Source organism: Bos mutus, chromosome 23 (assembly GCF_027580195.1).
Source record: "Bos mutus isolate GX-2022 chromosome 23, NWIPB_WYAK_1.1, whole genome shotgun sequence".
Lineage (NCBI taxonomy): Eukaryota > Metazoa > Chordata > Mammalia > Artiodactyla > Bovidae > Bos > Bos mutus.
Window position 1 is genome coordinate 23765709 of NC_091639.1, and position 24235 is coordinate 23789943.

Here is a 24235-nt window from a genome sequence, read left to right on the forward strand (position 1 = left end):
ACATGGACTGTATCCCACCAGTTCCTCTGTCCATGGGATATACCCAGCAAGAGTACTGGAGTGGGTTGCCATCCCTTCTCCAGATCTTCCAGACCCAGGGATTGAACCCAGGTCTCCTGCACTGCAGGTGTATTTTTTTACCATGTGAGCCACCAGGGAAGCCCAAGATACCCACTAATAAAAGGCAAAACAGGAAATCCAACTCAGGTGCTCTGCCCGCAGAATCCTTGTTCTCCTTGCACGCACTGTCTGGATCAGGCTGGGAAGGGCTCCGGGGACCTTGGGACAGGAAGTGATGGTAGAAGAGCCAGGGCTGCCCTCTGGAGGGAGGAAAGGCCTAGTTCCTGGGGGCCCTAGGTTCCAGGTTGCCATAGTTACTTGGTCTGTTTTCACCCCAAACACAGTAATGGGAAGCAGGGGAGCCTGGCTGAACACGTGAGGTTCTTCTCCCGCTTTCAGGCCTGGGCTTGTGGCCCGGGCGGCCCCTGTCCAGTCATCTGGGCGTGGAGCCCAGGCCCAGCCCACGCCCTCCCGCTGACCCAGGACACTCCTGCAGGGCCAGGTCCGAGGTGCTGCTGGACAGGCGCCCCTGACGGGGAACCCCCAGGTTGAGGGAGTCTTGGCCCCTCGCCTGTTGTCCTATTCTCCTTCCTCCTAATTAGAAAGCACAGCCTTTCCTGCTGGCCCCGCAAGTGTCCTTTTCTTTCAACTGGACTCTCAAGTCTCAGTTTCCTCCAGTTTGGGGCTAAGGAGATGCTTCTCAGCGTCCCTCTTCCCTCCAAACACTGCCTCCTTCTCCACTGTGGCTCCTCCTTTCTGGGCTCACAGCCCCTGGCCCCAGCTCCATTGTTTGTTCAAGCTGCTCCTCCTGGAAAGCTAAGGGGAAGAACCTGCTAGAATGCAGGGGACCCAGGGAGGCAGCCGTTCACCCTGAAGGGCGTGGGGCCCCCTGTCCTTCCTGTTTACTCAGACACATTCCAGAATCTGCACTCTCTAGCCTGTCACACCATGGGACATCCCTCCCCCACTCCCCACCAGACACCAGACATATCCCTCGCGCGTTACAGGGCTGGGGAGAAGGGGATGACGTGAGGTCTGTGATCACACACCCACTCCACCCCAGAGCTAGCCGTGTCCTCAGTGCTCGGCTCTCTGACACACCGGCCCTACAGCAGCCAAGTTCCCCCAAATGACCCATCACAAGCCAGGAAGGCAGGCACCATACCTTCAACTCCCTCCAAGTTGTTTATTTAATAATAAAAAAGAAGATATGCCCATACATCCACCTGACCTCCCTCTGCCATGCCTCGTTGACTCCCAGGAACTAGCTCCAAAATGTAAAAACTTCCCTTGTCCCGCCTGGGGACTAAATTCCCACCTCCACCCCCCAAAACAGAAACATAAGAATAAAGAGTGTACTGGGGCCCACTCACCCCAAAACTTAACTTCACTCAGCACCCTCAAGGAAAGAAGCAGGGATTGGGGGTTCATAGAAATGAGAGGAGCTCTATATTCCAAAAAAGGGGTGAGAAGAGAGGAAAACTCCCACCCACCTCCAAATAAGTGCTTAACCCCCACATCCTGTCTTCCCTTTACAAATTGCCGCAAGCCCAGGGATCAGGACAATTCAAAACAGTCCCACTTGGTTGCTTCCACCCTCACCCCCAGTTCTAAGTCAGTGTGAGTCATAGAGGTCAGAGATGATTGAGGTAGAGGGCTGATGGGCAGCCTGGTGAGCCTGGCTGGCTGCTGCAGAAGCTGGCAAGGGGCCACCTGTGGCATTGCCCGGGGTTGAGGACGGCTGTTTTCGTAGCGAGGGGGGCACTGTGGAGGTCTTGATGTGAATCACCCTGGTATCCATGACCTCACACTCGATCTGCATCATCTCCTCATAGTCCCCAGGGGGTCCCCGGCCTGACAGGGTCTCTGTGAGAGGGGCAGAGTTAAGGGAGAGGAGAGGGGAAGGCAGAGAGGTCAGAAAAGCAGAGGTGGACAGGGGGGAACGGGCAGTGATGGGCAGGCAGATCCAGGGGGTGTTCAGTGAGAAGGTAGGGATGGAGTTGGTGCGGGGAGAAGAAAGAAGTGGCAGGGGCGGGGTGGGGTGGATGACAGTGATGAATGTAAGGTCGCAGAGGAGAGGATATCAAGAGAAAAAAAAGAAGTAAGACTCTGGCAGGTTCCCAGCCCACCCCGGTCCACAGCCCTAAGCACCTTCACCTAGGGAGGACCCACGTCTCATCTTCCTCCCATCAGTCTCCTGCATTTTGTTTTTCTCAAACGATTTCTGGCTTGCTCTCACCCATGTATCTAGCATCACTCTGGAATCCCTGCTCCTGTCATTTCCCCCCTCAACTCTTCATGCTGGATCTCCCCATTGGAACTTCCTTATTTCTCAATCTCAAGACCTGTCTCCACACTGGGCAGGGAAAGAATTACCATTGGGGGCCATAGCAGGCATCACCAGGGACATCTTGGGCCGGGAGGTCTTGTTGTGGCTGATGGCTGGGAGCAGCAAGTGGTCCTGGGGACAGAGGGGCCAGGCCAGGAGGGTGGAGGAAAAGGTGCTGACAGGCTCCCTGGCCCTGCTCTCCAGCCTCGACCTGCAGAGAGATTGCCGGGGAACCCAGGGTGAGGGGATGGGGCCCACAGGAGAAACTCACCCTTCGGAAGGAGACAACGTAAAATGTGTCTTCCCGTCGGTCAATTGCATCCAGGAACTCAGGCTGCGAACGGTCTGGTTGGCGGTACAGCTGCAGCTGGCCCACGGAATCCCTGGACAGGTAGGAAAATGGGATTGGTGAGGAAGCAAGCCCAGGGACCAGTTCCCACTAGGGAAGAGGGGAGAGGGTGAGAGGGAGACAGGAGACCCCCAGGGGAGGAGGGAAGCATGAGGCCCTGGGGGCAGTGATGACGCATGCAGGACGGCTCCTTTAGAGGAGCCTCGCTTAATAAGTAAGTGCCCCTTCAAGACTCACCCTTCCGGGGGCCCAGGGGGGCGGGTGGGGACTGCCTGAACTGGAGGAGACTTCTTCCGCAACTGAGACTTCTGGAAGGAGAAGTATCTAAGGATTTGAAGAGGATGAAGGGAAAAGGGAAAAGAGAGACGGCCCCTACAAACTGACGCCACCTCACACCCACCCTCCTTCCCACCACCCCAAACCACTTACAACCCCTAGGATGTTTAGCCCTCATTTTCAAGTGGCCTTCCCTGAATCGGCCCACCCCCTCCTACCTGTTTCTCCTGGGCTCTCTGAGGTGTCTTCCGCCGGCCTCTCTGGTGGCGCTGGACCCAGCCACTCAGCTCGTCAGCAAGCCTGGGGAGGCAGAGGAGGGGGACACCTCCATGCCGGGCCAAGACGCCCACTCTTCTGTCCCGCAAATCAGAGGGAAGGGGAGAGGGCACAGGGAGCTGGCGCCTCAGCACACAAGGTTAGCCAGGCCTTTGGGGAGGGGCCTCGGGACACAGGGAGGACGCCCCAGTCATGAACCCCCCTACCTCAGGGACTCGGTTCGGTTAAAGTGCCGGCAATCCGAGGAGAGGAAGAGCTGGTCCAGGTCTCTCAGCAGCAGCTCCCTGGTGTCCCCAGGGAAGGCTGTCAGGTTCCTGGAGTGAGGCAGAGAGGGGGCATGACCCAGGGTGCCCAACACTGCCCTGTCAATAGGAAAGGCCATGTTGGCATGAGAACAGCTCTGTTGCTGTGTATGTGCTCAGTCATGTCTGACCCTGTGTGAACCTTCAGGCCATAGCCCTCCAGGCTCCTCTATCCATGGAGTTTTCCAGGCCAAGAATATTGGAGTGGGTTGCCATTTCCTTCTCCAGGGGATCTTCCCCAACCCAGGGATCAAACGCGTGTCTCTTGGGTCTCCTGCACTGGCACGCGGATTCAACTGGGAAACCTGGCTCCCCCTCAAAAAGGAAAGGTAACTTTAGGGGAGAAGACACACTCAGCACCTCTAAAACAGAGAGGGCCCGCTCCTCACCTGAAACTTGGGTGGCCAGAGGGGCTGGGCTGGGGCTCCTCAGGGTCCTGGAAGGGATGCTGGCGGGGCTCGGCTCCATGAACTGGCTCTTGTGCCGAGAACTCCAGCAAGTGTCTCCGGGGTCGAGACTCCCCTCTGCTCATCCGAGGAGAGATGGAAGCCGGAGGAGGCTCACTGATGCTGTGGATAGAAAAGGATGGAGCACGAGGAAGAATTCCAGCTTAACTGAGGGCCTGGGTAAGAGGGAGGGCTCTGCAGATAGCATGCCTGGTTCCAATTTGTGCTGCAAGACTGATTCTCTTCATCTGCAAGATGGACTGAGAACAATCCCTACCCACAGAGCCAGAAAACACTAGAAAAGGAGCGTGCTTAACTGAGGGCCCAGAACTCAGTAAGCACTTAATATAGTCACTATGTTTATCAATGTTCTCATGACCATCTCCTCCGGGACGTACCATTTATGACAGAGATGATGGAACATGAAGGGACTAGGGACTAGCTGGCTACACCATCAGTACCAAGGACACCAGAGCTGTCTGTGTGCAAGTAACGAAAGGGATTGTGCCTAAGAGGTAATCAAGCGGCCGACAGGCAGGCTCCACCCAGAAGGTTCTGGGGAGATGAGGAAGGTCTCACCTCACAGGCCCAAAGTTGAAAGCGATGAAGAGAAGGAAGACCATGACGCAGACCACCTTCCTGTTTCCAGACCCTAACTTGAGCTCACTGTTCTAAGATGCAGAAGAAGAGAGAGGCCGGAGAGGGTGAGTCATCCCAGGGAGCCCGCACTCCCACTGGTCTCCCCAGGCCTCCCGGGTCTCACCTCAGTCAGCAGGGCCTCCAGCCGCCGGCGGAGGGCAGCATTCTCCCGCCGGAGCTGCTGGTTGTCGGCCAGCACGGCCTGCAGCCGGGCTTCCAGCCCCTGCAGGTACTCTTTCTTCTTCCTGCGGGACTGGCAGGCTGACTCCCGGTTCTTGATCATCCGCTGCTGCCGCTTCAGCAGCTTGGCCTGGGCACCAGAGGGTCAGAGGGAGAGTGAAAGCAGGGCGGGGAAGGGGAAGTGCATCCCACCACCCCAGGGACTGACTACCCAAAATTCACGTGGGCCTCTCTCCTGCCTTCTTCACCTCTACATGCAGAGTCAGAGAGGGGTTCTTCCTCTCCGCTGAAACATTTTACGGAAGGGGCCCTTCTCTCCACCACTTCCTACTCCTGTGCCTCAGAGCTTCGAGAAGTCGGACTATAGGAGGAACTTCCCCACCCAGGTTCTTGGTAGAACCTCAGTTCTTTTCCTTGATGAGTGGTCTTCCTTCTTTGCAATTCTCCTTTTTTAGGACCCAAAGTTTAAGCTTGCTATAGTAAGAGAACAGTTTACCTGGCTTTCCCCAAGGAAGCAGCCTCCCTCTTCTATAACACAGGATGACTCCTCTGGCTTTGATTTACTAAGACCACTCCCACTTCTCCATCTGCAGGGACAGCAAACCTGAGGATCCTAAAACTACATGGGGTTGATAAAAGGGGTCTACTCTGACCTGAGGATCATCTGATGGGCCTGCTTGCTCACTTTTTTGCTTCCTTCTCACTCCACAGTTCTCTCCCCTCCCCATTACTAAGCCTTCCTCCTCCTCTCCCCAGTAAATAACTTACATCCACCTCAGGAGGGCAGGAGTTCCCAGGCATAGGGGCTGGAACAATGCTCTTCCTCTCAGGCCGTGGAGGAGGAGGGGTCGGTCCCTCAGGCTGGACTCGAACAGTACCTTGGATGAGGACAACTGGGGACACTGGGACAAGTGGGCAGAAGAGGGAGGTCTGAGAGCTGGGAGTCAGGTGGTGTCCTTGTGCCCACACCCACAGCTGAGCACCCAAGGGTCAGGGCGCTGGAAGGCTGTGAGCTGCCTCCTTCTCTCCTTCAGTACCTGGGGGTGGCTGGACAAGAGGCTGCAAGAGGACGGTGGTGCTGGCAGGCACAGCTCTCGGGGGTATCGGGACAGTGGTTATCAGCATGGGTTTGGGCTGCAGTGGTGGCTTCCGGGTGGGCAGGGCTTTGCCTGAAGGAAGGTGAAAGGAAAGAAGGAAGGGATGTCAGGACAACAGGCCTCTGGCCAGGGGCCCCAGCTGTCAGGAGATGCATTACCTGAGGAGCTGTCAGAGGACAGGCCCATGCTGATCTGGACAGCTCCAGGAGGGGGGCCGGGGACATCCCGCAGGAGACACCCCTGAGGGGACGGGGACTCTGTCTTCACTTCCAGGACCTCCTCTCCTATGAAAGCCTACATAGGGCATTCCAGAAGACATGCGAGTCAGGAAGAGCGCGGAGGAGGAGGAGCTGAAGAAGAGAAAGCCCTCACACCTCTGAGAGTCAGGAGGAACTCACACGCATGCTGGAGGGAGGAGCGGAGTGCATGCTCACCTGGCTGGGGGACTCTGCAGAGAGCAGGGGAGCCTCTGAGTTGATGGAGGAAGATGGAGAGGCAGGCTCTATCTTAATCTGAATATCTGTGGGATGGCAGGATGAGACAAAGAGCTGGGTGTCAGATAAACACTGAAGGAGAAGAGGGCTAAGATGCGGAAATGGGAGACACAGTCACTTCCCCTTGTACCTGGAAGTAAAACTATTTCTGGCTCAGGAGGGCAATCCAGAGGAGGGGGACTGGAGCTGCTAACCTGCTGCCTCTCCTCCAACCTCTTTTCTCAGAAAGGACTCCCTTCTCCTTCCTTGGCCCCTCTCAGCTGGTTCTACCACTGCCAAACCCTCAAGCCTGCCCTTGCGTGTCAGCTGTCCCTTTCTTCTTCACACACCTTGTTCATTCGCATGGTGAAGGCCCACACAGGGAGATTCAGCTGCATTTTCATGGGCCCAAATTCCTGTCTGGCTGGATTTCCACCTCATCCTGGCCCAATGCAATCACGCATCACAACGCTGACAACTGCCTGGTCTGCATCTCTACCCTTGACTGCTCCCCTGCGCCCGGATTCTGACTCTCAAGCTGCCTGCTGGTCACTTCCATTCTCACGCCCCTCCATTCACCCAAATTCAACCGGCCTTAACACAGGGCTCACTGCTTGTCCCTTTATACAGATCTCCTTCCTACCGTCAGCCTTCAAAGCTCAAGTCACCTCTGAGCCTTCACAGCCTCTGTTAAATCTATCTGTAAGACTTGTTGATTGCCCCATGGAGGTTAACCTAGCTGAAGGCCAGATTCAGCTCAAAGGTCAATGATCCACTACTACCTCTGGTTCATAGCTTGGATTTTGATACCTAATTATAAGATTACCAATACTGCTATTTTAAAATCTCAAGTCTATTTATGTATTTCAATAGGTAATACACTCATATAATACAAGATCCCAAAGAACAAAGGGAAATTCAGTGAGAAGTGAATCTCCTTTCCTTCCTTGTCCACCAGCCATCCAGAACCTCTCCACAGAGGTGACCACTGTCTGAGCTATTTAACCATATATTAACCTTCATGAGACTCTCCAAAAGCAATGCCTAGGTCTTGTGCTTCATGTCTATCAAAGGGATGGGTAAAGTGCATGGGTGCCTGTGTGATAAGTCATTTCAGTCATGTCAGACTCTTTGTAATCCCATAGACTGTAGCCCACCAGGCTCCTCTGTCCATGGGATTCTCCAGGCAAGAATACTGGAGTGAGTTGCTATGCCCTCCCCCAGGGGATCTTCCTGACCCAAGACTGAACCCACATCTCTTATGTCTCCTGCATTTGGCAGGCAGGTTCGTTACCACTAGTGCTACCTAGGGAGCCCAGGTAAAGTACAGGCCCTCAAAAAAATACCTATATATTAGAGGAGACTCTGACTCCAAGAACTCTATCCTTTGCAAAATCGTCAACAATCTTTTCACTAATATAGACTTTTCAATCCTTATTTTGTTTCTCCTCTTTGTAATACTTAATCATATGCTGGATATGAGCTGTTTGTCCCTCCAAATCCCTCCCCACCCTCCCCTGCCCTGCTCTGAGGCCCAGGAGGAAAACATGTGTGGCTCTCTTGTCTTCAAGCTTCTGGCTGAACTTCAACCAAGGGAAGGTAGTGCTAAGAAACCCTGAAGTCACCTTGAAATCAACAATCAACAAGTCCCACATTGAATTCATCATGCTTCCTGCCAGGAGGCTCCTGCTCCTGCAGTCACTCTCCAGCGATTGGTACCCTCACCCACTGGGTGGCTGCCCTTGTTAGAAACCCAGGCACGTTCTTTCACCTCTGCTCATCTTTAATGCCCAGGAGGTCACTGCACTCATCCATTCTAATTCACTCTTTCTCAAATCTGCCTTCTTCTCAGCATCTGAGTATCTTACCTGACTAACCACATGGACCTCTTTCTTGGTCCTCCTTCTGCCTCCAGTCCTGAGTTTCTGCAATCCAGTGTCTACTTTGCCACCAGAGTCATCTTCCTAATCACACTGTTCTCCTGCCTGACTCTTCAAAGACACAGAACTGCCCACAGGAAAAAAGCTAAGAGTCCCTAAACAAGGTTTCTACCTGGCCCTGAAGCCTCTGAATTTCCAGGCCCTTCCCTACTCCCCCTCCTTACATCCACTCTAAAGAGATGCAGGTTCCTTAGGTTCCACACTAGTCCCTACAGTCTTCTTCTGGCTAATTCCAATCTATCTTTCAAAACTCAGCTCAGGAAACCCCTCCTGCATGAGTACATCCTTGATCTAGCCCCAGCTGGGTGAGATTCCCCCTCTTATGAGCCTCCATGGCACCCTGTGATAATCTCTACCCTAGAATTACCATACTTTAGTTGTCTTTCTCCCACACCATAGCATGGGATCCTTAAGTCAGTGAGGTGGTAAGGTGTTCTTCATCTTTGCAACTCAGAACCCTGTCCAGTATCTGGCATGGAGTAGATGCTCAAGAAATGTAGATGCTGAATAAACATGCAAGAGTAAATAGACTCAATAACACTTCTAAAAAAGCACAAATAATGTTACTTGTAGAATGCAGGAGCAGGTATATGGTATTCCAACTTTTCTGTCTGCTTGAAAATTTTTACAATAAAACCTTTGGAGGGAAAGTCACATATATAAATATGCCCTAAACTGTCTGCAAGTTTTTAAAAATGAAAAGCAACAAAAACAAGAAAAGAAAGAAAAATTATTCCCATCTCTTCAGTGCTGCCCTTACTGTGATTTCCTGAAATCCTCCCTCCTGCTCCTGGCCTTCCTCCTGGTTATCTGCCATCTCCCCTCCCCACCTCTCCTCCTTGTCCTGCTGACCGGACTCCCTCTTTACACAAACACACACACACACACACTCTCTCTATCTTGGTAAAGCCTGGGGATGATGCAGGCTATTATTACCTGAAGGATCATCAGAGGTGGCACTGACATTGATCTGGATGGTTTCAAATGGGGATGTTGGATCATCTCCCAGGAGGCAGAGTGGGGGTGCCAAGGACTCTGACTTCACAACCAGCATCTCCCCTACACCAGGGGCCTGGGTAACAGTGAGGGTGAAGCAGGGGAGACAGAACAAGAAAGAAAACAAAAAGGACATGTTGAGAGTAAAAGCCAGGACAGAAGCCTTATAGCTTACAAACCACCAGTTACTTGACATTCTGGTTTGAATGGTAGTCAGCATCTTGCTAAACTGTGTCTGGCCCCTTGTTCTCTTTCTATTTTATTCCTAGGAAGGTGGATAAAGTCTCATGATCTCAAATATTGCAGTAGACAACCTGGACAAGAATAGTTCCAGAATTCTCAGTGGTTAACAACTCTCTTCTTCCCTGTTCCCCCACCCCACAATGGCTGCCACATTTCTCTCTATATTAAAAAACTCCATCTTCGATTCTAGAGAATCACGTGGAAATGTGAAAAATGAAGATATAAAAGAAATGGCAAAAGTAGAAAAGAACTTCCCCCCTGCACCCCATGACCTGCAGCCCACAAATCATTTCCTTAGCATCAACAGGGGAAGGCAAGGGAACTGAGTCCCTGCCACAGAGAGTAGGAGGGAGATGACTCTCTCACCTGGTTGGAGGGCTCTGTGGAAAGATGCGATGATTCAGAGCTGAGGGAGGAGGAAGAGCAGGGGGAGGATGGCTCAGACTTCACCTGGAGATCTGGAGGAAAACGGGCTAGAAAATAACCACGAAGCGGAGCCTGACAAGAGCCCAAAAAGCGCCCAAGGACATGGGGTAAAAACCCCTCACTGGGCAAGGGAGAAGGAGCACATATCAGGGGTCAAAGGGGGAGAGGAGTACACAGGCACTCAGGTGGAGGAGGCTTGAGGATAAGAGGAACTGCACAGTTTCTGGGAAACAATGGGACGGTGAGGGTTTCTCAAAGGATGAGGTAATCACAAAGGGTATCTTACCTGGGAAGATAGGCAGAGAGTCCCAGGGGGGTTCAGGAGGGCTGACGTCCATTCCCAGGTCCAGAGAGCTGCTGCCAAACTGAACAAGGGGGCCGGGTATTAGAAGGCAGAAGTGTGAGGATGAAGGGGTGCTCCAGCTGAGCGCTGGCTTGGGGATGAGTCCCAGGTTCTGCGACCACTCGCACCCACCAACGGTGAGAGACAAGGCTTGGGGAGCGATACCGGGACATCTTGCTCCGGACAACGGAAGAACTCCGTCTGCTCCTCGGCCACTTCATCCAAGCCGGCGTACAAAGTGCTGTCTGCAAGAGGTGCGGAGGGTCGGGGGTCGGCTGGTAGCGCAACCTTCAGATCCTCACAGAGCCTCGCCCCATCCCTCATTGGCTCGGCTCGGCCAGACCCACCGCCCGCCCACTTGAAAAGTGATATAGCCGAAGAACTTCAGTCCCTCCTTCCCCAATCCCGGAACGATTCCACGTTTCCGCGGGAGCGGAGGTCTTCCCCGACTCCCGCATCCCCCAAAGCCCAACTAGCTCCTCTGTTCCACCCTTCTTCAGACGATCGATTCCGTATTTGCCCAGCCTTCCTCTTTGAGCCTCCGCTTCTTCCTACGTGCCTCAGGGGCACAGCAGGCCACAGCCCTATCCCTTCCCCGAGGCGCCTCACTCCGCGCACCCCAGTCCTCCGGGCTCAGCAAGTTGTCGGTGAAAAAGCGTGTCGGGTCCGCAATCTCGCTGAGAAGCATCAGCTCCGCCATCTTTCCCCCCACCCCCCAACCATGAGACGGTCCCCCAAGGTCCGCCTCTTCCGCATCATCAACGAATCAATCGACTCTTAAAAAGGGAGGGGGGCGTCCCGGAAGTCCTTCCGACCAGTAAGAGGCCTGGGTACTGAGCACATGCGTCAATAGAAGAGCCGGTCGTACAGGCTGGGCCAATGGGAGCGCGGCAGGACGCTAACGCTTCAACAGTACTGGACAGTGATGTTTGCGCATGCGCCAAACAGATCTCCGCCTGAAAGCGCCTAGGAAGTGTGGCCTTCGGTCTTTGGAGTTACGCCCTCTGCCCCAGAGTGTCCTAAATTTAGAAGTTTAGCTCATCGATTCATCTTCGGAGATGGACAAGCCCCCCCAAAACATAGCACACGTGACTATATAGCTTTTTAATGGTAAAAAGGGACGCTGAGACCACAGCTACCTCCCTTAGGAAGGCAGAAGCTTGGAGTGGGATATGGTGCAACTCTCCCTTGGTCCCCACCAAATCTCACAGCATAGACCACACTTCACAGGTTCCTGTCTCTTTTAAGGTTTAACTTTTAATCAGCCAAACATCTTGCGCAGTCCTTGAGCCAGCCCTGCATCCTGTTTCTTCCCCTGAATGATCACCTTTCCCAGCTCCTCCTGGGCTGCCCGGTTTTTGGGGTCTACGGCCAACACCTTCTTAAGGTCAGTCATTGCTTTTCCAGGTTTCCAAGAGCAGCCTGGGCAACACCCCTTCGGTACAATGCTTTTATATGGCCAGGCTCCCGCTCCAGCACCCGGTCACAACTTTGGGCCGCCAAATGGGGCTGCCCTAGCAGCAACTGACAGGCAGCCAGGTTGGCGTGAAGTACAGTTCGTTCCGGAGGGCCAGGTGGGGGTAAGGTCAGCAGCAGCCGAAGAGCCCGTGCATAGCATCGGGCAGCTCCTTCCGGATTCCCCGCTCGAAATAATTCTGTGCCCCTTGCACGTTCTTCTCTGGCCAAGGCCTCCTTCTCGGTGTCCTCCAGCTCCCAAGAGTCTCGACCCTGAGTGAAGGAGGCCAGTGTGAGCCTGACAGGAAGTCCAGAGCGCCCAGGGAGCTGAAGCTCTGCCTCCTCGCCTTGACACATGGACTCCAAGCATTTCTCTATGAGCTCCCCCCAAGTTTCCTCCCTCCATGGGCCTAACCCCACAGTTAGTTCTGTCCAGCCCTCTGGCAGCCCTGACCCCAAAGGAAATCCAGAAGCCTGTACCGTGCAGCGGGAGCCCAGCTTGGGTTTGTCCAAGCCGTGACCACGGACTACAATCTTCTTGACAAAGCTGCCATCAGGACAGTACCAGAGATCAGAAGCTTGAAGGGGCTCTGACATCGCACTGGCTGATCCATGAGACTTAGCAGAGTCTCTTTCAAGTTCAGCAGGCAGTTTTTCAGTTTCCTGAGGATTCTCTAGAATTTGGCTAGCTGGATCTGGGCTCACTCTCAGCTCAAGGATTTCCGTAGGAGATTCTCCCCGATGCTGCCTAATCTGAGTAGGTAATTCAAGGTTCTTTTCCCCTTGTTGTTGCGGTTGACAGCTGTCCTTCTCTCCCATTGAATTGATTGGTGATGTATCCATTTGGGTGCCTGGCCCCTTCCACCGTGGGTAAACAGTTTTGGATAGAAAGGGATGGACCGAGTCCAGGTCAGCACCTGATTTGAAAAAAAAAAAAAAAAAAATCAAAGCAATGCTATTGGCAGAAATTTTATTTAGACTCCTTTTCCGTCCTTTTGGGACTCCGGACCGTGGTCCTCAAAGTCCTCTTTTTTTTTTTTTTTCCCGAATCTCTGTCGGGTCCAGTCTCCCCTCCAACCCCGAACTACAAGTTCCACAATTCCCTGCGGCTTGGGTAGCCATTCCCAACTACGGACACCCGATCGAGTCAAAAAATACCTGGGGGGGGCCGAAGCGCCTCGCCTGATGGCAATAGCCAGACCATTCAAATCACCTCTTCTTCCGAAGCCAAGTGCTACTGAATACTGTCGTTGGAGTCTTTCCCCAGGTGGAGAAGATGGAAAGGGGAGCCAGGGGACAGCTGGACAGAGACACTGACAGCTAACCCTGGAGCCCGAGAGACAAGAGAATCTAGTCAAATTCCTGGCAGCCAATCGGGAGGAGGGAGAAGTCTGATTAAGCCCGCCTTTTGGACGTTACATCATTTCCCCCACTGACTCACCGCCACACCCCAGCAAACGAGAAGCTCCAGGCCTTTGCGACCAGACTAGGCCAAATCATACCGAGCTAGGCGAGGTACGACTGCGTCAAAGTCTGGAGAAGGTCTGGAATGGGAGATTGGGCCCATAGAGGATATAATGGGGAATGCTGGAGCTGGGGTGGCTGATCGCGGCTGTGACCAGTCCTTTTGTCTGGCCACCTAAAACCCACGTGTGCTATTCTATTAATACTTACCCCTACATTTAGCTTAGACAGTAAAGAATCTGCCTATAATGCAAGAGACCAGGGTTCAATCCCTGGGTCATGAAGATCCCCTAGAGAAGAAAATGGAAACCCACTCAAGTATGCTTGCCTGTAAAATTCCATGGACAGAGGAGCCTGGCATGTTACAGTCCATGGTATCACAAAGGGTCAGACAGGACTGAATGACTTTCACTACATTTGGGACAGCCGGTCAGAGTGGCCCATCCTGTCCAAGGTCCTTCAAAATAAACCCTGGAGGAATTCCCTAACAGTCCAATGGTTAGAATGCTGAGCTTCCTCTGCAGGGGGCTGGGGTTCCATCCAGATGAGGCTTGCCTTACCTTTGCCTCATGTTCGTTAATGCCTTTTGAGCTCTTCTTCCTCAAAGAATCTTATAGACAGTGCTTTTCAAACTTTGATGACCCCACACATTATCTGGGGAACTTGTTAAAATGCATGTTCTGACTTAGGAAGTCTAAGGTGGGACCTGCTGCTCTGCATTTCTAACAAGCTCTTGGATGCTGCTGCCGGTGGTCCATGGACCACACACATTGAATAGTGTGACTCTAGAATAATCTCATCCTGTTCTTTTGACCTTTTAGTCTGTGTCCTTTTAGTTTTTCAAGTATTTTGCATATGCATATGTCCTCAGTTGTGTCCCACTCTTTTGTGAACCCATGGACTGCAGCCAGCCAGGCTCCTCTGTCCATGGAAATTTACAGCCAAGAATATTAGAGTGGGTTGCCATTTCCTACTCCTACGTTTTACATGTATAACTGGTATAACCTGATCCACTGGACGTACCAGTGGAAAAACCGTCCTCCTCTTCCTAATAAAATATGTAGGTCCCTATTGTGATTCAGGCTTGCTCGTCCAGCTCCCTGCACAGGCAGGCTATGACAGCTCTTCAGGGAAGGAGAATTCCATTCTTAGTCCTCACTTTGGCTCCCTCTTCAGTTTGCAATTGTTCAGTTCACAATTGTGTCCCAGACTAAAGGACCGTGCCAGGACAGCCAGGAGGGGAGGTAATGTCATCATTAGCCACAGACTTGTGTCAAAACAGCCCTCTCCATTTTGTGTTGAGTCTCAGATCACTAAATTAGACCTTTTTTCCCTTCAAGCTTTATTTCTAGGTTCTGTGCTGCTGCTGCTAGGCGACCGACTTCAGCAGTCGTGTCCGACTCTGTGCGACCCCATAGACGGCAGCCCACCAGGCTCCCCCGTCCCTGGGATTCTCCAGGCAAGAACACTAGAGTGGGTTGCCATTTCCTTTTCCAATGCATGAAAGTGAAAAGTGAAAGTGAAGTCACTCAGTTGTGTCCGACTCTTAGCGACCCCATGGACTGCAGCCTACCAGGCTCCTCCGTCCATGAGATTTTCCAGGCAAGAGTACTGGAGTCCACTTCAACTAAGGCTAAATATTCTGATTCTTGGAATCCTTATGTTCTTGTTGAAAACTGATCTACCTTTTCTCCCTCCCTGCTCCATTTCACGGATTTCTAGGAAAGACAGAAAGTCTAGAATGAGTCACAGAAGATTTGATTACATCCTGATCCCTGACAAAGATTGCTAATTTGTATTATGGGTGCCTTAATTGAGAGGTCCACTCCAATGACCCTTCAGAGATTAGCTTCTCTCAATTAAAAAAAAAAAAACTACTCTGCTACAAATGTATTGCTTTGTAATGGTCTCTTACTGTTTTGTGTGTATATGTTTCAGTTCCAACAGATTCCACAAGGCATGGGTCTTGCCTCTATTTCTTTTCTTTTTTTTTGAGGCAAGGAAAGCAACCTTAGTTGGAAAGCAGCAGACCAAGAAGATGGCAGACTAATGTCTCAAAATAACCATCTTGTCAAGGTCTAGATGCCAGTTTGTTTTATAGAACAAAGAGGGAGAGGAGATGAGGAAGTAAAGTAAAAAGGCCATTTTCCTTTAAAATAGGAGGGAATGTGTTAATTTCTTCTTTTTTGCAGCCATTGACAGGTGGACTGGGTCAGACCATCTCTCTGTGAGCTGAATAAAGTGCTTCTATTTCTTTTGCGTTTCATCTCCTTCTCCATTCATTCATTCAACAAATATTTATTGAGCACCTCCTATGTTCTAGACAGGATGCTGGGAACTAGGGATACATAAATGAATGAGACAGAGACAGTCCCTATTCTCATGGAGCTTATAGTTGGGGCATGGAGAATAAGTTGTATGAAGAAGTGAGAGATGCTATGAGAGTGGACGAGGGGTGAGGGAATATCCCTTGAGGATGAGACGTTTTTTACTTTTGGTTGAGCCTCGGAGTATTTTGGGATCCTAGTTCCCCAACCAGGAACTGAACTCACACCTCTGCATTGGAAGTGCAGAGTCTTAACTACTGCACTGCTAGGAAGTCCCAAGGATGAGACACTTTTGTTACCATCTAAAGAATGAGTTAGAACTGAACCTCTGAGAACACAATAGACCACATACTCAGAAACACTGAATTAAATGTTTAACTTTGTCTCTTTGGGTGGTCCCTTGTCATCATTGTGACTGTATGTAAAAAACAAACATAAGGGACTTCCCTAGTGTTTCCGTGGTTAAGACTCCAAGCTCCCAGTGCAGGGGTCATGGGCTCGTTTCCTGGTGAGGAACTAAGAGCTGTGCGACTTCACCAAAAAAGAAAAAAAAATGTTGAAAACAAGCAAATACCTTAACAAAGGCCCCAGACCACTAAAGATAGTAATCAAAATCACCCAGGAAGAAAATATTTTTATTTTTAAAAAGATGACCCATTAAAATGAAAATGAAAAATTTAAGTTTTAAAAGAAGACTGAAAAGTCTGCATTCATGGGTCTGTAAACGCCCCCTGTTCTCAGCTTGAGAAGCACAGGCCTAGGAAGGGGTCAAGATATGAAGACTCAGAAATGGGAAATAGTATCTGCTGTCCCCCTAAAGCGTTACAACATGGAATGTTGACGGACACACTGCTTGCTCTCTCAGTTTCCCTACCCTTGCATCCTGTATTCTAGGGCTCAGTTCTCTGGAGATAGTCACTAAGGAATGAAAGAAGAGAAGCCTGGAGGATTATATCCCCAGGCCTGTCTAGAGATCATTGGATCTCAGAAGATCTGGCCTTATTCTACTGCTCTCCTTGCCTGACCCCATAAAGGCATTGTTTCCCCTTCATCAGAGACTAATCCTGGGAATTCACTGGTGGTCCAGTGGTTAAGACTCCCACTGCAGGGGTCACAGGTTCAATCCCTGGGAAAATAAGATTCCACATGCTGCTCTGGTGCAGTCAATAAATAAATAAAAACCTGATCTGATGGGAGAATGCAAAGAAAGGTTCAGGAGCTGGTGCAAAGTAATTTGTGAGCTGATTGTTGTTACATGTTGTCTTAACACACAGAGCCCTTTAACAGGTGAAGTTCCATTCTGTAAGCAGATAGAGTAGGGGTGGTTCCCAGAAGAAAAGAACCAGATAACAGCTTTTTAACATAAGAGAAGCCATTTTAGCCCCAAGCCATTTTGTTATCTAAGCCTGGCCATAATGCTTGCCCTTGAACAAGTCTCAGTAATAAAGATCTTACGAGAACAATGACTGTTAGTGATCTCTGAGAGACAGCAGTGAGTGGTCCTAAAGACAGATCTTAGTTCCCTGCCCAGGAATTGAACCTGGGTAATCTAGATGAGAAAGAATCCTAGCCACCAGACCAGCACAGGCTAGAGATTAGAAGCAAAGTGACCCTGGCTCTTTATCCCCCTTTGAAAGCAAGAATGTTTCAAGGAGGCAAAAACTGTAAAAACAGATACAAAGTTAAAGAGAAAGCACAACAAGGGGGAGAGCACACAGAGGGAAGCAGTCTGTTTAAGACTGAAGGGAGGCAGAAATACATATTCAAAGAGTAATGCTGGGGTCCTGAGTGAGGAACAAGCAGGAAAGAGGTGAATTAATTACTTATATAGGATAGTCCTTCTGGCTGTCTGTTTACATTTGGCCAATTGTCTTGTCTCTTTCCTCACACCTAACTGGTCCTTGGACACTTATCAAGATACATGTACAGCTTTTTGCTAAGATAGCTCCCACCACAGAGGTCTGTGGGTGCATTTCCACACTAATTATGGGATGGGGCCTCCTCCCTTTTCGACCCCCAAGAAGCCTTCCTGTGCATGTGCAGAAAGGAAAGTCTTCCTTGACCTCAAGAGTGGGCACCTTCTCTCTTTAGCAGGGCTCAGCTTTTGCCACCAGATTTGTACTGAGTGTCTGGGTGAGAACAGAGCTTGAATTTTACTCCACTTGACAGACGCCAGCCCAGGAACCCATCATGAGCCTACCTCATTACCAGGCAAGAGAAGTAACAATAGCAAAGAATAAATCAATCATAAAGACTTCCAGTTCTGTTTCAATGATATGAATTAGCCAGAAGCACTTTCTTGAGCTGCTTTTCGTAATTCAACACCCTTCACAAGTGCTCAACCACCAGATCAACTAGTACCTGAAGGATGCTGATGCTTCTGACCCTCATGGCTTCAGTCAACTAAAGCTGTTGACCTTTGCCCCAATTCTATACTGAATTCTCCTCTGTTCAAGTCCCTTCAAGAATATGAATAATAGGGCTTCCCTGGTGGCTCAGTGGTAAAGAATCTGCCTGCCAATGCAGGAAACACAAGTTTGATCCCTGATCTGGGGAGATCCCACATGCTTCAGAGCAAGTGAGCCATGTGCCACAATTACCGAGCCTGTGCTCTGGAGCGGAGAAGGCAATGACAACCCACTCCAGTACTCTTGCTTGGAAAATCCCATGGATGGAGGAGCCTGGTAGGCTGCTGTCTGTGGGCAGTTGGCAACCCAGAGTCGGACATGACCCAGGGATGGAGGAGCCTGGTAGGCTGCTGTCTGTGGAGTTGCACAGAGTCGGACATGACTGAAGTGACTTAGCAGCAGCGGCAGCAGTGCTCTGGAGCCAAGGAGCCTCGACTACTGAAGTCCATGTGCCCTAGAGCCTGTGCTCTGCGACAAGGGAAAACACTGCAATGAGAAGCCTATGCATTGTAACTAGAGAGTAGCTGCCACTTGCCACAATTAAAGAAAAGCCCACGCAGCAATGAAGATCCAGCACAGCCAAAAATAAATTAAGAAATAAAAAAAACTTTTTTTTTAAAGAAAAGAATATGCATACTATGCCCAAGTCCCTTCATGAGTATGCATGTACCCTTATCTGAAAACTTCCTCAGTTTTGCTGTTCAAGAAGACACAACTTTGGGAAAGATCCCCAGTGTTCTCCTTACCTGCTATAAGTAGTAAATTCTTCCTCCTACCAGTCCTTGGCTTGGTTGTGGCTTTTGGATCAACACCCACCAAGAGATGAACCCAGTTTTGGGGTAACAATTCTTTTATCTATTCAGTAATCTTTATCTTTACTGAGTACTTAGGATTAGTCAGTGAGCCATGGAGATAAATACAAAACTCCCCATCTGAAAGAGGTAGAGAGTTATAGTTGACAAAAGCTCCAGATGAAAGGCAAAAAGTGACAAGTGGCAGGGAACTTATTTCCAACTGGAGGTGATCTGAAAAGGACTTCAAAGGGTTGAGCCTTGGAAAGTGTTAGTTGTATCCAACTCTTTTCAACTGCATGGACTAGGCTCCTCTGCCCATGGAATTCACCAGGCAAGAATACTGGAGAAGACTGCCATTCCCTTCTCTATAGAATCTTTCTGACCCAGGGATGGAACTCAGGTCTCCTGCACTACAGGCAGATTTCTTTTACCATCCGAGCGACCAGGGAAGATGGCCATAATTTTGACATGCAGAGATTGATTTACTGCAGGTGGAGGAAGCTGCACAAGATAGGAGGTAAAAGAAAAGAAAAGCTGTTTTACATCCATGTTATTCATTTCCAGCTTGTCAATTTCAGCATCTCTTTATACCCGTTTCAGCATCTCTTTATACTGTCATCAGGCATCAAGCTGACTGGAAGTTTTTACACCCTCACATTCCCCTGCATTCCATACTCATCACATGGAACCATATGCTACACTTATTCTCTGTCATTTATCATCAGAATAAGAGACAAAAATTCTAGTTTTCCAAAGGCTAAATAAATTTTCCCTTCTGTTTAGCTTTGGTGGGTTCTGTGGTTTTTTAGTTCTGCTGGGATTTATGTCAAAATAGTTCCTCTCTCCTCTCTGCTTCCAAACTATTTGGCTTGTGCTTCCCTTATAAGTAGGGTTTTCAGGCAAGATGAGGCAGTGAAGGGCAGCCTTTCCATAATAAAATATTAAATTATGAAAGATGCTGTGTATGTGTACCAATGTGTGACCATGCATTATGATCACAATGCTACCAGATATTGCTCTATGTGTCTTTTGTGTATTACCTCATTTCTTCTCACACAATTCCATGAGCTACTTATTCAGTCCCTGACCAGGAATCAAAACTGCATCTCTTGTAGTGCAGTGAGGAATCTTAACCACTGGACCATCAGGGAAGTCTAGATGGTGCTGTTTTTAATCAAATGATGAGGGAAAGCCTCCTTGTAAAGATGACATTTGTTCAAAGATATAAATGATGTCAGGGAGCAGGCATGCAGATATCTGAAGAAATAGTATCCAGGGTGAGAAAGACACAAATGCAGAGACCCTGAGGCAAGAAGGAATTATATTTTTATATTAAATCATAGCTGCTAGAAGAAGAATAATGGGTCCAGAATGGATGAATCAGAGTAAGTGAGGAAAAGAGTAGGAGGGGATGAAATCAGAGAGGCGGGGAGAAGCCAGGTCTGGTAGGTCAAGGTACAGGTTTTGTTCTGAGTGTGATTGGGAGCCATCAGAGGGTTTGAGCAAGGTGAGTGATATTATCTGGTAATTTAAAAGATCACTCTGGTTTCAGCATGAAGGAAGGACTATGTAAGTCAAAAATAAAAGCAGAAAGTCCAGTTAAAGGGCTAGCCAAGAAACAACAGCAGCACAGGAGCTTGGATTAAGGTAGAGGACAGGGCCAAGGACAGAGGCCTGAGCCTTCTATTATTTAGGAGTTTGAAGAGTCAATGAAGACTGAGAAGTAGCAAATAAGGAACTAGTGTATACTTTCTTAAATTGGATCCAGAAAGAATATTCAAAGTGAAGAAAGCACTTCAAGGAGGAAGTGATCAACTGTGTCAAATGTTGCTAATGGTTCTAGAGCAGACTTTCTCAACCATGGCACATATATATTCTAAAGTAATTAAACATCTTTCAGCTTAAGGACTAAATCTGGCTATTATTGAAGCTCCCTATGTATCTCTCTCCAATTAGAATTCTCCTGGCTGGGATGGGTGGATGGGAGAGGGATGGAGTGGGAATTTGGGATTAGCAGGTGCAAACTATTATATATAGAATAGATAAACAAGATCCTACTGTATAGCATCAGATCAGATCAGATCAGATCAGTCGCTCAGTTGTGTCTGACTCTTTGCAACCCCATGAACCGCAGCACGCCAGGCCTCCCTGTCCATCACCAACTCCCGGAGTTCACCCAGACTCATGTCCATCGAGTCAGTGATGCCATCCAGCCATCTCATCCTCTGTCGTCCCCTTCTCCTCCTGCCCCCAATCCCTCCCAGCATCAGAGTCTTTTCCAATGAGTCAACTCTTCGCATGAGGTGGCCAAAGTACTGGAGTTTCAGCTTTAGCATCATTCCTTCCAAAGAAATCCCAGGGCTGATTTCCTTCAGAATGGACTGGTTGGATCTTCTTGCAGTTCAAGGGACTTTCAGAAGTCTTCTCCAACACCACAGTTCAAAAGCAACAATTCTTCGGCGCTCAGCCTTCTTCACAGTCCAACTCTCACATCCATACATGACCACAGGAAAAACCATAGCCTTGACTGGATGAACCTTTGTTGGCAAAGTAATATCTCTGCTTTTGAATATGCTATATGAATATGGTCATAACTTTCCTTCCAAGGAGTAAGTGTCTTTTAATTTCATGGCTGCAGTCACCATCTGCAGTGATTTTGGAGTCCAGAAAAATAAAGTCTGACACTGTTTCCACTGTTTCCCCATCTATTTCCCATGAAGTGATGGGACCAGATGCCATGATCTTCGTTTTCTGAATGTTGAGCTTTAAGCCAACTTTTTCACTCTCCTCTTTCACTTTCATCAAGAGGCTTTTTAGTTCCTCTTCACTTTCTGCCATAAGGGTGGTGTCATCTGCATATTTGAGGTTATTGATATTTCTCCCAGCAACCTTGATTCCAGTTTGTGTTTCTTCCAGTCCAGCGTTTCTCATGATGTACTCTGCATATAAGTTAAATAAACAGGGTGACAATATACAGCCTTGACATACTCCTTTTCCTATTTGGAACCAGTCTGTTGTTCCATGTCCAGTTCTAACTGTTGCTTCCTGACCTGCATACAGATTTCTCAAGAGGCAGGTCAGGTGGTCTGGAATTCCCATCTCTTTCAGAATTTCCCACAGTTTATTGTGATCCACACAGTCAAAGGCTTTGGCATAGTCAATAAAGCAGAAATAGATGTTTTTCTGGAACTCTCTTGCTTTTTCCATGATCCAGTGGATGTTGGCAATTTGATCTCTGGTTCCTTTGCCTTTTCTAAAACCAGCTTGAACATCAGGAAGTTCATGGTTCACATATTGCTGAAGCCTGGCTTGGAGAATTTTAAGCATTATTTTACTAGCGTGTGAGATGAGTGCAATCGTGCTGTAGTTTGAGCATTCTTTGACATTGCCTTTCTTTGGGATTGGAATGAAAACTGACCTTTTCCAGTCCTGTGGCTACTGCTGAGTTTTCCAAATTTGCTGGCATATTGAGTGCAGCACTTTCACAGCATCATCTTTCAGGATTTGAAATAGCTCAACTGGAATTCTATCACCTCCACTAGCTTTGTTTGTAGTGATGCTTTCTAAGGCCCACTTGACTTCACATTCCAGGATGTCTGGCTCTAGGTCAGTGATCACACCATCGTGATTATCTGGGTCGTGAAGATCTACTGTATAGCATAGGGAACTATATTCAATATTCTATGACAAACCATAATGGAAAAGAATATTAAGAATGATGTGTGTGTGTGTGTGTGTGTGTGTGTGTGTGTATGTGTGTGTGTAGGGCTTCCCTGGTAGCTCAGATGGTAAAGAATCCACCTACAATGGGGGAGACCTGAGTTTGATCTCTGGATCGGGAGGAGGACATGGCAACCCATGCCAGTATTCTTGCCTGGAGAATCCCCATGGACAGAGGAGTCTGGCAGGTCCTAGTCCATGGGGTTGCAAAGAGTCAGACGTGACTGAGCAACTAAGCATACATATACCTGTAACTGAATCACTTTGCAGCACAGCAGAAATTAACACAACATTGTAAATCAACTACATTTCAATTTAAAAAATTAAAAAAAAAAAGAATTCTCCTCTTCTCATGGGCTAACCACTATTCTGAATTTTGTGTTTTTACTACATAGGTTAGTAGCAAAATAATTTATTTCCCCCTTCTTCTCAAAGATGAGCTATATTATTATAGCATGTTTGTATGGTGATGGAATGTTTCAGTAATGAGGGGAAAACTGATTATGTGAGAGGGATAGGGATCATTTCAAGAGTTCCATTTCTGTGTAGGTGAGAAGGGTGGGATCCCAGTGCCCACATAGGGTGGGGACTGGGGAACAGGTCAGCTTCTCTTCAGTAACAAGGGGAAGGCACTGAATTCAACAGAGATGCATGTGGCCTGGTAGATTTGGAGCTGGGACCAGAGGAGGTTCTCTTCTGAGAGTTTCTATTTTCTCACTGAGATAGGAAAGAAGGTCTTCATCTTGTGAAACTGTGATCTCAGATTTGTGGAATGTGGGAAAATGCAGGCTTGCAGGCCACCCTGAGTGCTCAAAGGAAGTAAGACTAGCTGGTATGACTGTGCATTTTTCCCCAGACATATTCAGCACTTAGGTGCAGGTATGGTGCAGACAGAGTTGGATTTGGAATCACCTGGGGATGTCTTTAAAAATATTGATGCCTGAGTCCCAAGGAGATGGTGATTTAATTGGTTTAGAATGTGACCTGGGCTTTGGGCTTTTTAAATGCTCCCCAGATGACTATAATGTATTGCCAGAGGCAAGAATCCTGACTCCAAGGAATGCCTGGAGCTGTGTTTAGAAACCCACTGCTTTATTTATTTTTTTAAAGGCAACTTATACCCAGTTTTTAAAATTTTATTTATTTTTGGTTGGGCTGGGTCTTTGTTGCTGCTTGAGGGATTTCTCTAGTTGCACTGAGCAGGCTACCCTTCATTGAGGTGCACAGGCTTCTCATTTAGGTGGCTTCTCGTTGCTGAACACAGGCTCTAGGCACAGTGGCTGCAGTAGTTGTAGCACACAGGCTCAGCAGTCATGGTGCATGGGCTTCAGTTGTTCTGTGGCATATGGAATCTTCCCAGACCGGGGGTTGAACCGGTGTCCCCTGCATTGGCAAGTGGATTCTTAACCACTGGACCATCAGGGAAGTGCCGAGAGATTCCTTCTTGCTGCAGTGAAGGAGTGAATTGATCTGAGCTTTTAAGGATTGGTATATTTTGGCCAAGTGGAGAAGCCGATGTGAAAGGAGGGAAAATATCATGAGCATAAGCTTAGATGTGGTTTGAAACACATGGCAAGCAGCAAACAATTTGGTTTGCAACAGGCAAATATTAGAGAAAGAGCTCTTAGATTTGAGGACAGCTGGGTAAATAAAGATCTGGAGGTGGGCATGAATAATACAGTTTGGTTCCAC

The 24235-nt window shown here is 49.0% G+C and overlaps 2 protein-coding genes across 6 annotated transcripts; both read right to left on the minus strand.

Moving 5' to 3' along the window:
* Positions 1 to 1226: 1226 nt before the first annotated feature.
* Positions 1227 to 11143, minus strand: ATF6B (activating transcription factor 6 beta). Of its 5 annotated transcripts, none has more exons than XM_005901615.2 (18): positions 10994 to 11143; positions 10541 to 10620; positions 10319 to 10397; positions 9973 to 10064; positions 9304 to 9439; positions 6389 to 6474; positions 6113 to 6248; positions 5895 to 6026; positions 5626 to 5759; positions 4802 to 4987; positions 4618 to 4709; positions 3982 to 4161; positions 3497 to 3604; positions 3233 to 3314; positions 2976 to 3046; positions 2661 to 2772; positions 2437 to 2521; positions 1227 to 1926 (listed from the first exon to the last, which is right to left on the minus strand). In XM_005901615.2, the coding sequence occupies exons 1-18, from the start codon at positions 11073 to 11075 to the stop codon at positions 1676 to 1678; spliced, it is 2124 nt and encodes a 707-aa protein (XP_005901677.2). In that variant the 5' UTR covers positions 11076 to 11143; the 3' UTR covers positions 1227 to 1675. The 5 variants fall into 5 exon arrangements, 4 of the variants coding, with proteins under 4 accessions (XP_005901677.2, XP_070216767.1, XP_070216766.1 ...); XM_070360666.1 differs by having other exon boundaries at positions 9973 to 10079; XM_070360665.1 differs by having other exon boundaries at positions 10508 to 10620.
* Positions 11144 to 11282: 139 nt separating this feature from the next.
* On the minus strand, positions 11283 to 13204 carry FKBPL (FKBP prolyl isomerase like). Its single transcript, XM_014480083.2, is given in 3 exon segments — positions 11283 to 11773; positions 11776 to 12747; positions 12989 to 13204. Coding segments are annotated over 3 exon segments (1155 nt in total). The 5' UTR covers positions 13035 to 13204; the 3' UTR covers positions 11283 to 11636.
* Between the last annotated feature and the right edge of the window lie 11031 nt (positions 13205 to 24235).

What these genes read in the sequence shown, in the direction of transcription:
- ATF6B (XM_070360664.1), bottom strand. Translation starts at nt 11,075, where the DNA reads ATGGCGGAGCTGATGCTTCTCAGCGAGATTGCGGACCCGACACGCTTT. An exon ending in AGCCTTGTCTCTCACCGTTG is followed by an intron (nt 10,398 to 10,507) that starts GTGGGTGCGAGT and finishes CCCCTTGTTCAG; the next exon opens with TTTGGCAGCAGCTCTCTGGA. An exon ending in GTCCTCTGACAGCTCCTCAG is followed by an intron (nt 6,027 to 6,112) that starts GTAATGCATCTC and finishes ACCTTCCTTCAG; the next exon opens with GCAAAGCCCTGCCCACCCGG.